This window comes from Diorhabda carinulata, chromosome 3 (assembly GCF_026250575.1).
Source record: "Diorhabda carinulata isolate Delta chromosome 3, icDioCari1.1, whole genome shotgun sequence".
Taxonomy (NCBI): domain Eukaryota; kingdom Metazoa; phylum Arthropoda; class Insecta; order Coleoptera; family Chrysomelidae; genus Diorhabda; species Diorhabda carinulata.
The window spans coordinates 13,472,059-13,492,337 of NC_079462.1; the positions used below are offsets into that span (position 1 = coordinate 13,472,059).

Below are 20,279 nucleotides of genomic sequence, written 5' to 3' on the forward strand. Positions count from 1 at the left end.
CCTCAATCTGCCTACTCCTTGCTTTACTTTACCGAGGAAATGAAAGGTTGAAAAATAAATATAAAATGATTAAAATAGATATAAAAAAATATGCTCACTATCATGAACAATGTTGACACTAACACACTCATTGTAATTATAGGGGAACTATTGGCGGGTTTTGAAGTTTTGGCGCGGTTGGGAAGTATATCATTGGTTGGATGGGTAATAAATGTGTGGGGATCGGCTTCTCGGGGGGTTTTAGAGGAAATGTTGTTGTTGATTGGAGTGGTATTAGAGCGAAGTGGATGAAGGTGTTTCCAAGTTACCGGCAATCTCTGGCTATCGTCCCTTGTATTCAGACAGCTTGGACAGTTTCTCTATTTCGATAGCTTCTCGAATAATCCTGGACTTGAAGGAGCGGAGTGGGGAGTTAGCTTTGGTTGGACACGATGTTGGGCAAGGGTGGAGGAAATATCGAAATTGCTGACAGACAACAAGTGTTCCTTGGCTCTAACGGAAATACGTCGATTTGTCTGGCCAATATAGGAACGGGGGCAATCTGAGCAGGGGATTTCTCCATGGTTGTCATTGGATATGTAGTCTTTGACGGATTTTATTAGGTGGGAGAGTTTCTGATTGGGTTTGAAGATTGTGCGAATACCGTGGGGTTTAAAGATCTTGCAATTTTTCTCTGTTACACCTTCGATGTAATGAAGGGATATCCTCAGCTAACTTTCAATCCAGTGGAGGAGAAATACTATCTATGAAAATATACAGTGTATAGGATGTACTAATTTTAATTTGATAAAACGAATATATCCGAGATTAACTGAATTAATACAATATTTGAATGAACACAGGAAACGAACTGATACAATTTGCAACAAGCATAAATAGTATCAATGAACAATACTAAAGTACAATTTAATGAGATTCCTCGCTTTGTAAATTATCTTTTATTTTCTTAACATGTTTATAATCAAACAATCTGATGAAAAGTAACAGAGACTTCAAATAAACTCACACAAACAATCGACCTACAAAAGACTGTCATTCGGTGATATCTGTGAAACATTTGAATGTTAATTACTTTGTTTACATTAAATAGAGGAGATGGTGATCAATCCTGTTGATATCCTATAATTTACTAACACAGACCTTTTAGTTGAAAAAATAGAGATATTCATTATTAAGGTAGAAGAATTATCAAGACTTAATATAATTTCACATAATTTGTTTTATTTCATGAGTAATAATTCAATTAATAACAATAATAATAATAAAGTGAAGTGGGCGAAAACAGAGCTAGAGGGTATTCAGAGGTTAACACGAACAATTATGACGAAACACAACCACCACCACCCGAAGTCATCCACTATTAGAACAACATTACCCCGAAAAGAAGGTGGGAGAGGCTTGATTGAACTTATTAACCTACTTTCTCGACAGGTAATAAAACTACGTGGATTCTTTCACACTAAATCGGAAGTTTGAACTCTGCACCGGATTATATCCAAAGCGGATAAGGATTATTCACCTCTCAACCTCGCATCGCAAGAATCTGACTTGAATATAGTATTAGATACCGAGAAGCTGGAACAATGGTCACGAAAGGCACTACACGGTAGGCATCATCATGACCTCAACCAACCGCATTTTGATAATGAAGCTTCAAATAGATGGCTTACTAGCGGCAATCTCTTTCCAGAGACCGAAGGCTTCATGATGGCTATCCAGTTATTAACACGAATAACTACAAGAAAAATTTGACAAATGCAGAAAGTACCAATAAACATCAGAGACCATCCAACATATAACATCTGCTTGTAGTGTGTTAGCTAATACCGACTACCTGCTCCGGCATAACCAAGTGTTCAACATCATCCACCAGAAACTGGCCAACAAGTTTAGTCTTCTCAATACGTATACACCGTATTACAAGTACCAGCCGCAGACTGGCGTTGTGCCTAATAATGATAATAATAATAATAATGATAATGTGTAAAGAAATGAAAAGTTCTATTTCAATTTTGTTAATTCCACCAATTTATTATTAAAGTAAACACCGAAAACATCATTGTAAAAATACAATCCAATGATCCACAGGAAACTATGTTTAAATACTTAAAGGTAGGTAACCAACCCTATAGAGCCCGATAAATTTTTTGTTGTAGAATTCCGACTGTCGGTTATTTTTGTAACGACTGTCTGCGAAAACTGTGTGTGTGGTTTACGGCCCTGCTTGTGATATTCATTGCTATCATCTTCACTTAACGTTTTTTATTTCACATATTCTGATTCGCTTATATTTTTAATTTATTCACTAAGTCATTAAAACTCTGTAAAACCATAAATCGTATCGGTCTGAGTCTGTTTAGTTTAGAACATGAAAATCACAGGTTATGGGTACCAGTTCGATCAACTGTGTTGTGTACTGTGGGACACTTTGGTTAAACAGTTTGACAACAAAGCTGAAGATCAGTTTTTTCGTCAGTGTTTTGATTTTTTCAGTTTGGAATGGTATGATATCGAAGATGACCCATCCGTTTTAACTCGTGTGGAAAATCAACACCGTTTGTTTTCTGCCGGTTTGAAACCGTCGATGCTTTTCTTCAGCTGTTGTACGTTTCCAAGGTATTACACATTTCACCTAACCGTTTTGAATAATTCAAGTCTAGTGAAAGCAAGCGAAAAGAAGTAGTAGAAGATCTATTATCAGCTTTGATTTTGCATGAACGTAATGTTGCACCAACTTCGAAATATGGCAACATTCTGAGTGCTATAAATAATGACGGACATAAGCAAAGAAAAACTAACTATTCAAAATGCAAATAATATAGCTCTAAAGACTATTGAATTCTTCAGTGCCTCAAGTGGAAAGTTGATGGTAAACCTAAATATCCAGCAAGAGCAGGTGGCACTAGGGCTGCATTAGTAACCTCTATCGGGAGTGAATTGAAGGGCTCACAAGCTGATGTAAACTATTCCCGTATTGCTTTGGTCTCGATTAGCAGTGACGTCAATATAACTACCACAAATGACCAGTGTAGGATTGATAATGGAGCTACACGCCACATAACATAAAATTGAAAGTAGTTTTTCAACTACTACAAAAGCTACTGTCAAAGCGGAGGGAAAGGAGTTAATCAAAGCTCTTAGGCGGGGGACAATTGAAGTGGCCAACTATGACAGTGGAAAGTTAAAAACATTAACGCTCAATGATGGTATGTGCCCCACATATCTCGAAACCTTGTCTCTGTCCTTGCTGCTCACAATCGAAATCCTACGGTAATTTTTGTAGCGGCTGAATGCGAAAACTGCGATTTTTTAGTTCTAAGTAGTTGGCGGCCCTGCGTGTTCTGTCAATTTGACTTACGTTTTTACTTCACATATTCCGATTCGCTTATAAGTTGAATTCATTTTGTCAAGTAAATTAAACTCTCATATTGATCTGAGTCTATTTCGATTAGTAGAAGAAAATCACATCATTTTCAAACAAGATCAAATCATTGAACAATCAAACATTTTTTTGCACGTTGATTCGATAAAAAAAATTGCATTTACAAACCATGAAACATTGAAGAAATATAGAATCAATCATAGAAATTCAAAAAAAATAAATTATATATGAAGTGCCTTGTACTAATTGTTATGGGGCGAACATAGGGCAGACATCTTCATCAATACGGTCATCAATACGATAAAAAAAATAAAACTGTATTAAGGAACCATGAAATATCAAAAAAAAAACATAAATTCACTTATAAAGATTCAAAAATTCTTCGAACGGAATCTAATACATGAAAAAGAGAATTTTTAGAAATGGTTCACGTGGATAGAAATAAAAACTTATCAATGATAAAAAACCTGATTTTTTGTGATTGGATGTATGTATTTTTTGATATTTTATGGTTTTTTAATACAGTTTTTCATCATATTGATGACCTTTCAATCTATTTTCTAAATACTGTAATAAAAATATATAATATTACTTCTTTTGTATTCGGGTGTTTAGATTCTAGATGACTGAAATTTCGATAATGTATTGTGTCCTTTCTGATTAATACTAATATCAAATGTTTTGATATTTAGTTACTATTTTATTCTTTAATTGATCTATTTATCCTTCATTTTTTTTTTTTTATTTTATATATAATTTTTTCAAGATAGTGGTTTTCTTTTAATGTTATTTTATACGGAAAAATTAACGTTACATACTAATTGTTCCAATTATTATTCTTTCAAAGTTCAAATAAGGTTTCTTTCAAAATACCTGTCTTTTATTAGATTATATTTGGACACACATGTCTATGTATCCCTACTCAGATTTCTAACCCCAAAAATGAAGGACTATAACTAATTCTGAAGTTCTGAACTCAATTAATTCATTATTCTTTGAATTTGCTTCTATTTTCATTTGAAATCGTTCCTTTAATCATTATCTAAAAACTCAGTTATCTTCCTTGATGAAATTTTCAATATAAATGCAATAATAAACAAAATGTATGCATTATAATTTATTATTTCGATAAATGTTTTTATATAAATATTGCATTCACCATAATAAAACTAACTTGAGTTTAGACGAGGGCGCGGGATGGGTTGGAGACATTTATTAATTAATAAAGTGTAAATAGCTAAACGGCTTAGTCGGTGACAGGTTTCCAACGAAGTTTTAGTTTCAATTCATTTTCATGTCTAAACTCTCATTTCAGACACAGCAAATAATGTAGATGTTAATGACAAAACTCTTAAGACTACTAAGAAAACGTCTTATTCAGAACCATTTGCTACGAATCAATCTTCAAAAACATTAGGACCACTTGCTATATATGAGAACGTAGAACTTACTCAAGGAAATAACGGTATAAAAGGAATTAACCTTAAACCTACAATTTCACCGAAAGAAAATCCGTTTTATCGTGAAATTAATGGAGTTTTCCAAGGACCTCTTAAGCCCAATAAAGCAAAAAATCAAAAAACTAATCTTTTCATAACACCTCCTGCAAATACATTTGAAACTACCACCTCAAACCAAGGAGTATCTCCTTCTCACTCTGAAATTGAAATACACGGGAATGGTAATCCTGAAGACCTTTTGCAGTTCATCAATCTGCATCCTGAAATCAGTAATTACCCGTCAGGATCCGTTTTAGAAATTCATGGAATACCTACTGCACCTAAACAAGATCCTAATTCAATCGCAAATATTGATAAAACTAATATTCATCTAGTACCATACGTCATTCCTCATAATGATGGTGAAGCGCACATCAATGGTAATCTGCCGCCCGGGTTTTCATTGGAAGAAATTTTACGAGAATTTCACAGGAACACATTACCTAATACACCTACATCGCCTTCTCTTCCTAGTATGAATAATAGACCTTTCTTGGGACAACCGAACATTCCAATGCCAAATAGGCATAATCTTACTCACCCAGGTTAGTTGTGAAGATATTTACAGGTACATAATTTATTTATCTCTTTATTATTAAAAGAAAGTTTTCATTGGGATGGTAAGATGATATCAAGTATCTCCTCAAGAGATTTGAGTTTATTTATTATCAAGTTGTTAGTTTCACAGGCTTCTTGTGCAACATATTTTTATTTATTTGGTTTTCTTCTTGTTTCGCAGATCCTTAAAACTGGATTCAAAACATGCTTCATAGAATGTTTGTAGAGGAGATCTCTAGAATGCATATGTGTTACTCTTAGATCTATTTGCTTCTGCTTTTTCAGTATATTATTTTTGGAAATGAGTTCTTATGCGAAGTAAAAGATATTTAGAGAATTGGAATTAGAATATAAATGAAAGTAAAAGATAATTCGACGGTTTCCGACTCATCCGCTTTGTTATTTCATTTATGCGACCTAGTATAAATATTACTTTTTATGGTTTTTTATATTAGATTTTTGCACATTATCGTCAAATCCTAGAAATTGGTAGGCAATAATTAACACACATTCTCGAAAACAAATCCCTAACACTGTAAATCAAAAATACAAACCTCAAATTAAAAAATATACATTTCCTGTTATTCTATTCCATTGGCCTTATTTGGGACAGATTATACTATTTGATTTAATCATTATTAAATAATCAAGTTCTAAAAAATAGCACTGAATCTGGTAAAAATAACATGAAAAGTAATTATGAATCCTTCACCAAATTGCACCTATAAATCAAAGTAGAATTCTTAATAAAGAAAACTGATTCTAAGCTTGCACTGTTCTCAAGCAGAAGCTGTTATCACAAAAACATCAATATTATGAAATAACTGAACCATACATTCCTAAGGAGTAACTTAGCAGTCTAGCACTAGATGAAATAATATCAGAATTTGTAAAGATTGCTAAACCTACAACTAAATACTACACGAGTAAAGATCGGAAGAAAAATTATAGAAACATCAATGTTTTGATAGAAAAAAAATAGACAGTAGTAAACGAACAAAGCAAATTATACATTTCTCATACTATCTCTTCGGATTTGAGAATAGATGCAGAAAGTGCTTGGATTGTTATGTATAAAAATGATTGAGGATAATTATCATTTGCAATATATAGCGTCTGTTTTGATATTGTAGTAGTTATCTTCACAAGCAATGAATGATTTTTTCAACATATATCAACTAAAATGAAATCGTACCTCTATTTATTAAGATCCAAACATATAAATAAAAAATAATACAGCGGGATCTTCAACTTTAGTTCATTCGTTTGGAAGAACAACGTATCTACCACGTTATTGAATGATGCGGGCGAAAAGTTTGTAAATAATAATGGGTATGATAACTTCGAAATTATCTTTCAAAAGACTACATTATTATTTAAATAGCTTTACAAAAATATTCTAGAGGTGAGCTCAGAGCTCCGTGTAAAAATAGTTTTTCTTATCTGAATTCCTTTGCAGACATCATAATACAAAATATTTCAATATGTGTTATTCAATGAATGAGATAAGAATATGGCAATTGACTTCTCATCATATAGTTTTTTAATGTAAGTTAATAATTTGCAGGAATAGGCGGTATCTTCTCTAGACCATTCAATGGATATCAACAACCAGATGATGACATTTTGGTACACACTTTGGAAGCACTTGATTCACATACAGTTCGATTAGCCTTCATGGTACCACCAGTAATAGTGAATTTACATGGAAGGGTTGAAGTTAGATATACATATAATAAAGGGTAAGGATAAATAAATTGTCCCTTCTACTTTGAATTATTTATAGCGCCACTAAACAATACTCATTAATAAAAACAGGAAAACCATGTAGAAAAATGATCTACAATTTTGCGAAAGTAAATATTTAGAACTAATTGATTGAAAGGTATCATAATGTTCCTTTTATTTTATCGGAAATTAAAATGTTCTTATTTAATTCTAAATTTATTCGAAAATTGAGTTTATATGCTTAAAACAAAATTTCTTAAAAACAGAACAACAGAAAAAAATGTAGATTTAAAAAAATAACGGTATTTTTTCAGAGATGATGACTTGGAATCTTGGATGTTACAAGTGTTTGCCCCTCCTAATGATTTAATAGCGACACCATCATTAGAGTTCGATTTACAGGATCTCCAACCCAATACTGAATATAAAATAAAGATAACAATAACCTTGAGAGATATCCACACCACGCACAGCAGTAGAATTTATAAAATAAAGACACCAAGGGAAATAATAGCTACAACGTTGCCTCCTATGATTCCCGTAGAACCAGATCTGGCCATTACTGACATCAACTCAACGTGGGTAACAGTTGTGTGGAAGAAATTTGACGATAACGAACTGAAATTTATTGATGGAGTGCAGTTGAGATTCAAAGAAATCGATGGGCAGATTTATGCGGCGACACCCCTTATACATAGAGCTGTAACAAGTTATACGTTAGAGAATTTGAAACCTAATACAAAATATGAAATCGGAATCTTCTTCATTCCGTTTCCAGGACAGCTGACTGAGCTCCATGCTGAACATATGCTCCATTTCACCACCGCCAATGAAGTAGACACGTATGGATTTAACATTACATTAGAAATTTCTCTTATAAAATCTCAAAGCGTTGAAATATCATGGAGCGGTGTACCATATCCTGAAGATAAATACGTTTATATATACAGAGCGATCTATCAAAGTGATTCGGGTAAAGAAGATCAAAATATATTCAAAATGGCGAAAAGAGATTCCCCTACAAAAACAATTATCACAGATTTGAAGCCTGGTACAAGGTACAGATTATGGCTGGAAGTGTTTTTGACTAATGGAAAGATAAAAACCAGCAATGTCCAAGATTTTATCACCAAACCTAGAACAGCACCATCTTTAAAATCCGCAGCACAACAAGGTATTTATGATAAGCATACTATTTAAAATGAAATGACTTATATGCGATTGAGATGGTGGAGTGACGAACTCATCTTATAGACAATACAGTTAGACATATCACCATATTATGTCTAACTTACTTTAGCCATGTCGCGAAGTAGTTACTAATTTTATCGCAAACAACCTAACATCAAATCAAATTTTGTATAGTGCCGACGTGCAGTTTGTTGTGGTTGTTGGTTGTTGGTTGTTGTATTCTAAATATACATCAATATAAATGTGATTACGTTAAATGGAAAAGATAGTGGTATATATTATTCTACTAAGCAATATTTTAAATAAAATAAGAAATGTTAGTAACAATTTGGTAAAAAAATGCGAATGTGTAGTAATAAGGTAACACGTAATAGAAAATGTCTCACAAGAAATAAAATTATACATTCCTTGTTTAATTTAGAATAAACGTTTTTGTTTTATATGGCAGCCGTTTATGACGTATGTAGGCGTACCGGGATATGCTATGTCTTCTTTTTATTTAATAATGTCCGTATCCTGTTTTACAGACAAACTTGCTAGAATCGATCATATGGAAACAAGAGGTGACTATTATGGTCCTCTAGTCATTGTAGCCATACTAGCATCAATTGCTATAATGAGTACGTTAGTGTTGCTGCTGATTTTGATTCGACGGCATAACCAAAATAAAGCAGCCATTACGCCTCCATCTCGAGTTACTCAATCTGCTTATGATAATCCAACTTACAAAGTAGAGATACAACAAGAAACAATGGGTAAGTAATGCCTCTCCAATTTCTGATTTTATTAGACTCACACCACTCTTGTATTAGTAGTCATCTAAATTACTTATCTTGAATAATTTTCTCGTCCATTTTCAATCGTTGTTCCAGGCCTTATAACACTACAACAATAATAATTTGCTGAAATCTTCTACTGCATTCAAGCATATTTGTATCTTTGTCCATTCAGAGATAGTCTTCTTAATAACTCTGGCAGGCGACTGCAATAGGGATAATGACGAGTATATCCTGCCAAGAAATACTGATTGAGTATACATTTTGAATAGATGTTTAAACAGTTTTGGTTTTAAATAAACCTCTTAATTAAAGATTCCCCATTGTCACATTTTTTACTATAAGTTACTATAAGAGCAATAAACAAATTTCATTTTTAGGTTGTATAGCTACAAATATTAACTCCTATAACTACTTAGTAGAAATTGTGAGAGTGAGCCAAAGTTATTTATGTATTTGAAATTATATTACAAAACCATTTGAGAGTCACGTGTTAAGACTGAGACAAGTCTAGTTAAATCACGATACTCACACACGATATGCCTATGCGGAAGCATGCGGGGTCTTAATCGCGTCAATGAATACATAAAACAGGCAATCTTCGGAAGTGGGGACCGAACTATTTATCTTGTTTAAACAATATCAGCGATATTTATGCACAAAAAAATTTCTATTATACAATATCCATTAAAAACTTGTAAATATATTAATGAATGTTATAAACAATTACCTATAAGTTTGTTCTGTGTAGTAATGGCATGGAATTAATTTGTGGACCAAAATATAAATTTTTTATTGACCATAGAAAATTCATTATTTTATATACAAAAAAAGTACATTTAATTTTCATTCTCGTTCCGAGTTTCGAGTTTCTTCATCTTCTTCAAGTGGTGGGTGGTTACTGCAGTCATTTCCACTGCAAGCTATACAGGCTGGTGAGCAATGAAGACCACTTTTTCTGCAGACACACACTGAACCGCATCCTGTTTTGCAAGAGCAAAATATCAATTTTAAAACGTTGTCAGGTGCTGCAGGTTGTGTCATTTTGATTGGTTTTAAATAATTCTCTTTTCGCCAACCCCATTCTTCAGGTGATATCGATGAATTATTTTTCCATTGCTGAACTTGTAAGTAGACTCTTTTAATATGTTGTTTTGCTGCATCTTCTGTCGGAGGTAAGGAATTAAGTTGTACGCTTCTATTTTTTGAAGCTAATGCTATGAAACGTTTATATAGCAGTTCATTCAAGCATTTGGCAGTTTTAGCACCATACATTGTTAGAATACAATCAATACCATCATTAAAAAGCACTTCTTCATTTTGCTCTTCAACCATAAAATTTTCAGCTGCTGCATGTAATTTTTGATTATCATCAAAAACTATTTTTTCCTTTGTTATAGAAAGCGGATGTAGTATCACATCCAGTGAATGCATGAATAAAAAACAGATGGTTTTTTTTAATATTTGGATATTTCTCTAATATTGTTTTTGTTGAGTAAACTCCTTGCAGGATATTATTTTTTAGTGGTTTAAAAAAACATTTCTTTATCATCAGGTGCTAAAGCCATCAATAAAACTAACACATCAATGTCTTCAGCTATAACAACTACTTGAAGAGAGGAACAATCTATAGCAGATTGCACAATTAATCGATCAGCACCACTTTCGGCTTGACTACACTCAATATTATTTTCGCCTAGTTTTTTGCAGAGAAGATTAATAAACCTATTTTTATTTTTGCTAAGTGTCTCTTTTGTTGTGTTTAAAGGCATGTCTTCCTCAAATAAATAATCAATGGAAGTATTGTCGATATATCCATATATATATATATATATATATATATATATATATATATATATATATATATATATATATATATATATATATATATATTTCTCTCAGACACTTTAGTTCCATCATTACTATATCCATTAAATGCAACTTTAACATTAGTGCCATAATTATTACGTAAATACGTAAATATCTAATATACTGTTGACAAATATCTGCAAATTTTTTATTTTTTTCTTATTTTAATCTATGAAGTAGCATACCCTCGTCCACATATGTGTAAGCAAAAAGTATTCGTAGCGTATGCAGGTAACACATAAATGTTTTTTTTTTATTTTAATATTAAATTATTGTTAAAAACTTTTTTGTAACAACTATTTGTTACAATAAGATTAATATAAGGAGATTTTTTTACAAAAAAATAGAGACCAAACTGAATTTTTTATATAAACGTCGTTGATATTGTTTAAACAATATAAATAGTTCCGTCCCCGCTCTAAGAGGTTTCTGATTTTAAATAATATAAAAAAACATAATTTAAAAAACAATTCATCAAAATCGGAGCTGTTCTTGAGGACTTCCAATGTGCCGTCACGTTGAAATCAAAATGTGAAGTATAATGTATACTGTTTACCGGTTACAAAGTTTAATTTTTATTCCGAAAGTAATATTTGATCCAAAGACATGTCTATATATATTATATCTATAATATAAAAATGAATCGCAAAATGTGTTGGTAAGCGCATAACTCAACAACGCCTGGACCAATTTGGCCAAATCTTTTTTTAAAATGTTCGTTGAAGTTCAAGGATGGTTTTTACGGCGAGAAAAATTAGAATTATTGCTGGAAAATTCCTAAAAATAGCTCTTTTCTTTTTCCCATACAAATGATTTGTAACTAAAACGTAGTCAATTTGAGCACTCACTGTTGTCTAAGCAATGTAGGTGTGTTCCTAACGTCAAAGATCATATCTATCAAAACAATGTGTGTGTGCGTTGGAGCACAGAATACATAGTTGGAGGAGTTTAATGTCGCGTTCCGAAACTCGCGTTTCTTTTGTAAGGTGTGTTCCTAACGTCAAAGATCATATCTATCAAAACAATGTGTGTGTGTGCGTTGGAGCACAGAATACATAGTTGGAGGAGTTTAATGTCGCGTTCTGAAACTCGCGTTTCTTTTGTATTAGTTTCGGCACGCAAGATAAAATGCAGCAGTTTCCACGTCATTACATCAGTCAAACAAAAATCGCGTTAGCAACAGTGTTTTATTATTTTTAATATCCAAACAAAAACAATTCGTACGGCTTAAAAGAATTTGACTTCAAGTCATATCAAATTAAAAAAAAAAAAAGTTGTCTGTTACCTAATCTACTGAGTTTGCTTTTGTCAACTGATACACGAAACAAATTCGTATATCGTGTTTTTTGCAGAGTGTTTAGTTAGTTAGTGTTTGATTAGTTCGTGATTAGTGAAAAAATAATGTATATTTGATATGCCTCCTATAAGACGAAGCAATTTAGGTAGAAGAACCAGAAATGCTACAAACCAAGCTAATTACCGATCTAATCGTACTGCACAAGAACGTGACGACGGAAATGAACGTGAAAGAATTCGGATATCACAAACGCGTGAAGCGCGAGCGCGACATTCAACTAATAATCGCGCAAGTTTGAATCGAGCTGCTTTCAGTTACGATGTATCAATTGACTACAGTAACTACCAATGTGTTGTTATTGGTTCTATGAACTCGGTTTGCTCACACTGTAAGGCATTAAAATACAAAAACGAAGCCAATGGATTGTGTTGCGCAAATGGTAAAGTGAAATTGATACCATTGGATCCACCACCAGAACCATTGTACTCATTGGTTTCAGGAATAGGAACAGATTCTATACACTTTACTCATACTCTATACACTATACACATATCCAACAATATAAAAATTGCTTTCAAATGACTTCATTTGGGGCAACAAATGTAGTTCGGAAAAATTTTATGCCAACTTTCAAGGTATGTATTATAGCAGTTACTCATAATTATTTTAGCGAACAAAATTTTCTGTCACGAAAGTTAAGATGTGTCACTTATCTTCAATTTCTTAATCATTACGAAATATATCACTTAGTCATCATATTATATGGTGATTCAGTTTCAGTGACACTTTTATTATATTTTATATATTTGATAGATATTAGTTAAAACTAAATATATATTTTTAAGATCAAATATTATTTAAGTTTGGTCACTGACAATCCATTAATTTATACCACACCATAATATTTTTCTTATTTACAGATACAAGGGCAAATATATCACAGAGCAGGTTCACTGTTACCAGTGTCAGATAGCGACAAAAAATTCCTGCAAATTTATTTTATGGGCAATTCACCACAAGAAATTGATCTGCGTTGTGCACATAACAATTTAGTAAAGAGGTCTATTATAGAACAATTACAAACTTTATTTCATCAACACAATCAATTGATTATATTGTTTAAAACTGCCCTGGATCTGATGCCATCCGATAATCACAAAATTGTAATCAGAGCTGATAAAACACCTGCAGGTCAACATACAAGACGTTTTAATGCACCAACTATTGATGAAGTTGCTATCGTTGTAGTTGGAGAAAACTTGGAATCCCGTGATATTGTTTTACATCGTCGGAATGATCAATTACAACGTATAAAGGAAACACACCGCTCATATGATGCACTGCAATATCCCATTATATTTCGGCAAGGTGAAGATGGCTACAATTTCTCAACAAAAATGATAAATCCCATTACAGGTAACTAAAATATTAGTTTAGCTATGGCGATAATATTTCAGTCATTATATTATGTATTTTAATTTTATATTTGAATGTTATTAAAACAAAATGTATTTACAGGTTCTGAAACCAACAAAAAAGTCAGTTCAATGAACTATTATTCATACCGCCTAATGATTCGGGAAAATAAAGATAATCACATATTGAAATGTCGGCGATTATATCACAAATATGTTGTTGACATGTATGTTAAAATTGAAACGGAGAGATTAACATTCATCAGGTTAAATCAAACCAAACTCCGATCTGAAGAGTATATTCACCTTCGAGATGCGATTAATACTGATGGAAATGCACAGAATGTCGGTCGGATGACTATTCTTCCAGCAACATACATCGGAAGCCCTCGGCATATGCACGAATATGCTCAAGATGCCATGTCGTATGTTCGTCATTATGGTACAGCAGATTTGTTCATCACATTTACATGCAATCCGCAATGGATAGAAATCAAGCAGGAGTTATTCTCTGGGCAATCACCCATTGATCGTCATGATATTACAGCCAGAGTCTTTAGACAAAAGTTGAAATCATTAATGGATTTCATCGTAAAACATAATGTGTTTGGTGAGACACGCTGCTGGATGTATTCTGTGGAGTGGCAGAAACGAGGATTGCCACATGCACACATTTTGATTTGGTTGGTTGAAAAGATAAGGCCAAATGAAGTTGATGCAGTGATATCAGCTGAAATCCCTGATGTACAAGTAGATCCTGGATTACATGAGGTAGTTATCAAACACATGATACATGGTCCCTGTGGAACTCTTAATCAAAATTCACCGTGTATGATGGATGGTAAATGTTCAAAACGATATCCACGGACATTAATATCGGAAACAATTACTGGTAATGACGGTTATCGATTGTATCGTCGCAGGTCGACAGCAGACAATGGAAAATCAACAATTGTCAAATTAAATCAACAAGATATTGAAATAGATAATCGTTGGATTGTTCCATATTCACCCATTTTATCAAAGACATTCAAAGCACACATCAACGTTGAATCTTGCCATTCAGTGAAATCAATTAAATACATTTGCAAATATGTAACCAAAGGGAGTGATATGGCTGTGATTGGAATTGGTGCAGAGAATTCCAATGATGAAGTTACCCAATACCAAATGGGCCGCTATGTCAGTAGTAATGAAGCAGTTTGGCGAATATTTTCTTTTCCTATTCATGAGAGACACCCTTCTGTTGTTCACTTAGCTGTGCATTTAGAAAATGGACAAAGATTGTATTTTACAACCCAGAACGCAGTACAAAGAGCTGCTCAGCCACCATCTACTACATTAACCAGTTTTTTTGAGACATGCCAAAACGATGATTTCGCACAAACATTGCTATATTCTGAAATGCCAAAATATTATACCTGGAATCAATCCTCAAGGAGATTTATACGACGGAAATAAGGAAAACCAGTTCCAGGATATACAGATGTATATTCCACCGATGCGATCGGCCGGATTTATTCAGTACATCCAAGCAATGATGAATGTTTTTATTTACGACTGCTATTAGTCAATGTACGTGGCGCAACATCATTCCAACAGTTACGAACTGTTGATGATGAATTGTGTGGATCCTACAGAGAAGCCTGTCAACGTTTGCAATTACTTGAAAATGACGCTCATTGGGATCAAACTCTCAATGATGCTGTAATATCATCACACGCTCATCAAATACGAACATTGTTTTCTATAATCATATCTACATGCTTCCCATCAAACCCAATTGATTTGTGGATCAAGTACAAAGATTATATGTGTGATGATATTTTGTATCAAATACGGAATAGAATGGGAAATCCAAATATACAAATCAGTGAAGAAATTTACAATGAAGCATTGATTTCAATTGAGGACATGTGCTTGATAATGTCAAACAAACTATTAATTCAATTAGGCCTGACGGCGCCCAATCGTCCAATGCATGACGCTTTTAACCAAGAGTTGCATCGAGAAAGACTGTATGATCTCAACGCTTTGAAAGAATTAATTCAAACAAATCTTCCACTGTTAAATGAACAACAGAAGTATGTATTTGAAACTCTTATGAAAGTAACAAATGATGAAACTGGAGGAATTTACTTCTTAGATGCACCTGGTGGTACAGGAAAAACTTTTTTGATTTCATTAATATTAGCAACAATTCGCTCACAAAATAAAATTGCACTTGCACTCGCTTCGTCGGGAATCGCAGCAACTTTGCTTGAAGGTGGTCGAACAGCCCATTCAGCACTAAAATTGCCATTAAATATGCAAAGCAATAAAACTCCAACCTGTAACGTTTCGAAGAACTCTGCAATGGCAAAGGTTTTGCAGCAATGTAAATTGATTGTTTGGGATGAATGCACGATGGCACATAAAAAATCTTTGGAGGCTTTAGACAGAACCTTAAAAGATCTACGGAGCAATAATAACCGATTTGGTGGTGCAATGATTTTATTAGCAGGAGATTTTCGTCAAACATTGCCAGTGATTCCACGATCAACGCCAGCTGATGAACTCAATGCATGTCTAAAGTCCTCCAATTTGTGGAAACATGTCAAAGTACTTCATTTAAGCAAGAATATGCGTGTCGAGTTGCAAAATGACCAATCTGGAAACATATTCTCTAAACAACTCATTGACATTGGTAATGGCAAATTACCTATAGACATGTTGACTGGCTGCATTAACTTTCCTCAAAGTTTTTGTCAGTTAACTCAATCAAAAGATGAACTTATTCGGAAGGTGTTTCCAGATGTTTCTCAAAATTACAGAAACCATGATTGGTTGAGCGAACGAGCTATACTGGCTGCAAAAAACATAGATGTAAATGAATTAAATTTCAAAATTCAAGAACAAATTACAGGCGAATTGAGGATATATAAATCAGTTGATTCGGCTACTAATCAAGATGATGTAGTCAACTATCCACCGGAATTTTTAAACTCGCTGGATTTGCCAGGATTGCCACCTCACAATCTTCAATTAAAGGTCGGATCGGTGGTTATAATGTTGCGAAATATCAACCAACCGCATCTTTGCAACGGTACACGGTTAGCGATAAAAAAATTACTAAACAATGTGATAGAAGCAACTATACTCAAAGGAAAGTATAAAGGAGAAGATGTTCTCATACCACGCATCCCAATGATTCCGACTGATGTGCCATTTGAGTTTAAACGACTACAGTTTCCAGTGCGGCTTGCTTTTGCTATGACTATAAACAAGTCCCAGGGGCAATCATTAAGAGTTTGTGGTATTAATCTAGAAAACCCATGTTTCTCACATGGTCAATTGTATGTTGCCTGTTCCCGTGTTGGAAAACCATCAGATTTGTTTATCTATGCGCCAGGTAATCAAACAAAAAACATCGTATACCACAAAGCACTACAATGATAATAATAATAATTATTTATGATTCACATGATTAACAATAAAGCGATTACTTACTTTTAAATCCTTATATATGTTTTATTTAATTATTTTTTATTCACAACGCCCTATCACCAGGGTGACGGTTCTGTTCAGGAGAATTTTTTAAAATACGTAGGCACAAAAACTGCCACATTACAAATCTTTTTGACAGGACGAAGTCTGTCGGGTCAGCTAGTTATTTATATGGTTATTGAATTTGCCTGTTAAATGTTCTTAAGCCAGCGTGTGGTTTACTAGGAATATAATTCCTGCCATGAAATAAGAGATTATTTTAAATATGATTAGCAAAATTATGAAATAATATTGTTTCTGATATAATTTTTTCATTGGTATCATAATGGTAAATAATCAATGTTTTAGACCTAGACACTTTGCATTTTATGGAACTACCCTCTTCGGAATAAATGGAAGAAACACGCGCTAAAATAAATAACACATAAATAGGGGGTATCGTATCTGAATATTTCTAACTATACTGAAACCGTTTTTTTAATAATTCTACGAGTGAATCAACACAACATAAAATAAGTATGATTATTGGAGAAAATAGGAATTGTATGTGTTGTTGTTGTCATTTACGATATTCTTTTACCATATTTTAAATTAAATTCATCCTCTCGACCAAAGGGCCCAGTCCAGTGCTTTGCAAGCCCTTTTTTTAAAAAGAGTATTTAATATATGTTTCTTTGGTATTTCCGTTAGTGTTTTTGCATGTAGCGACGGCATTATAATCCCACAATAGAAAGTACAATCTTTTAAAAGAAAATAATAACAGTAAGGTCAACACTCTAATAGCCACTACACACATAAAAAGATCACAAACACACAAAAACCTAGTGAATAGTGCAGCTCCAACCTAATTTAATGGCAAAGAAAACATTCTGATTTCAGCGTGACGTCAAGCGCGAGGCGTGTCAAATTTGAGTCGTAAATTCAGCATACCAGTGTATGTGTATCGTGAGTTAAATGATTTATCATATAAATGTTATAGGCCAAACCCAATTTCAGGACAAACTAATTTTGCCTAGTCCAAACTAATTTGTCTTAAGCCCGAAAGAATAAATCAGTTTAGCCTAGGCCAAACTAGTTGATCCTGATATAAATACGTTTACTCTAGAATAAACTAGTACGGCCGCCTAGTTAAAACATTATAATATATCTAAAATGCAAAATAAATTGATGAACTGAAGAAAATACTCAGTAACTAGAAAAATAATCATTTTTATTTTTTTTATTAAAACAATAATGATACGTCGTTAAAAGCTATGGATAATTGGTAATACAAACAATTTTACTATAACAAATACTAAGTGTTTTTTCAATGGAAGCAATAATCATATCTCAATTTTTAAAATAGTTATTTAGTTTTACATAACCTAATCTAACCTCTTTTTACTTTCACTTTGTAAAATTTCTGTCAAAAACTTTTCCCACATTGTTTTTGATCTGCTTGTCGACTTAACTTAAGTTCATCCATATTGAAAAAGAATAAAACTTGTATGTAGTGTAATACGTCAACTTTTAATTTTAAACTACAGCCATTAACTAAATCCGTTACATACTGCTTATTTACATCAGTATCAACTAGTTTGGTATAGATTAAACTGGTTTATCCTTTATCAGGCTTAGGACAAATTAGTTTGGACTAGGCTATACTAGTTAATGCTATCGCGTTTAGGAAAAACAGTTTAGCCTAGACAAAACTAGTTTGTCCTGAAATCGGGTTTGGCCGGACTCATACACAAAATAAATTTGAGTTGCTGCCAGCAATTAAACACTAGTTTATGGAAGACAATTAATAATAATAATATAATTATTCAAATCACTTCCATAGTATTACGAGTATATATGCCTTCTTAAAAAATTCATTCAATTCTTCCTTTATCGCCATCATGACATTAGAATAATTCATTCTTGAGACCCGTTTGGTAGTGGTTTATTTTAATCATTCACGAAAATGTGTTGAAATAATTATGATTAACCAAAAAAGTATCAAATCTATTTCTGTGGACATAAAGCCATATTCCATTTTATTACAGAGTAAAAAATCTCGCAGACCCTACCTTGGTATTGTTTGCTCATTAGAAAATGCGTTTATTACACCCCTTAGTACATCAATTTTCTACTTTGAAACTAAAAGTGGTATATGTATAGATAAGTGAATTTTCAATATTGGAAGAAGTTTGTGAAAACACGATACATATTTTTTATAATTTTTTTCAGGTCTGTAACCATCAAAGATAAAAAAGAAGCTGTATATAGTTCTAGTATATATTCCACATTACATTTATATGTACCTAATAAATATTTTCTTTTACGTTTAAGTGTAAAAATGATTTGCAGTATTCTAACTTGTAATATAGTATTGATAAATTAAATATTTATTTACGTTCACATGTTATGTGTTTTATTTAATCTTACATATTGATTCTTAACGAATTACCTAACTACACACACAAAATTGGAATTTCATCTTTTTTTTTTTTTCGAAAATCATCCTAATTTGGGAACGTTTCAATGGATGTTAAGATTTGAGCAGCTTTTTCATTCAGGTCCTCTTCACGTTTTTTTCTTCTAACTAATATCAACGTTGCGGCAGTAGTTGTTGTGGTAGTTCCGTAATATGAGTATTTATATTTTAACGCCTGTACTAATTTCTAAAAATTAAACACCCGGTTTAAAACAAAACAATTCAACAAAAATAGGTTATCTCGAATCATATGAAAATTTATGAAATCAGTATTAACAATATATTTCTATGAATATGAGTGAAATGAATTGTTGGGGGAATCCATTTTTAATAAAAACAGTTTCATTCTCTATTATATTCATATAGCCAATAACACACTTTGAGACTCAGATTCAAAAAAGTTTATACCTACATTTCTTAATTTAAAATTATCCCAAAGAAAATTTACAAATTGTCGCTTGCATCATGAATATCAAAATCACGTTTTGTCTAGGTTTATTTTCCAAATTATACAACTATCTATTACCGAATCAACTACTTTAATGAGAAAATTGGAAAATGACTTAAAAAACAAAACAGTTAATATAAATAAAGTAATTCTTATTAATATTTTACAAAAA

General features: G+C 32.6%; 1 protein-coding gene across 1 annotated transcript in view; it reads left to right on the forward strand.

Annotated features, from left to right (window-relative positions):
* The window catches only part of LOC130891598 (putative epidermal cell surface receptor), a 56,541-nt gene extending 36,956 nt beyond the window's left edge, over window positions 1-19,585 (forward strand). Inside the window, exons 6-9 of the mRNA XM_057796429.1 lie at window positions 7,007-7,181; window positions 7,482-8,341; window positions 8,886-9,113; window positions 19,413-19,585. Coding sequence (XP_057652412.1) covers window positions 7,007-7,181; window positions 7,482-8,341; window positions 8,886-9,113; window positions 19,413-19,420 — 1,271 coding nt within the window. The 3' untranslated portion in view covers window positions 19,421-19,585. The remainder of the gene's footprint in view (window positions 1-7,006; window positions 7,182-7,481; window positions 8,342-8,885; window positions 9,114-19,412) is intronic.
* The last annotated feature ends 694 nt before the right edge of the window (window positions 19,586-20,279 follow it).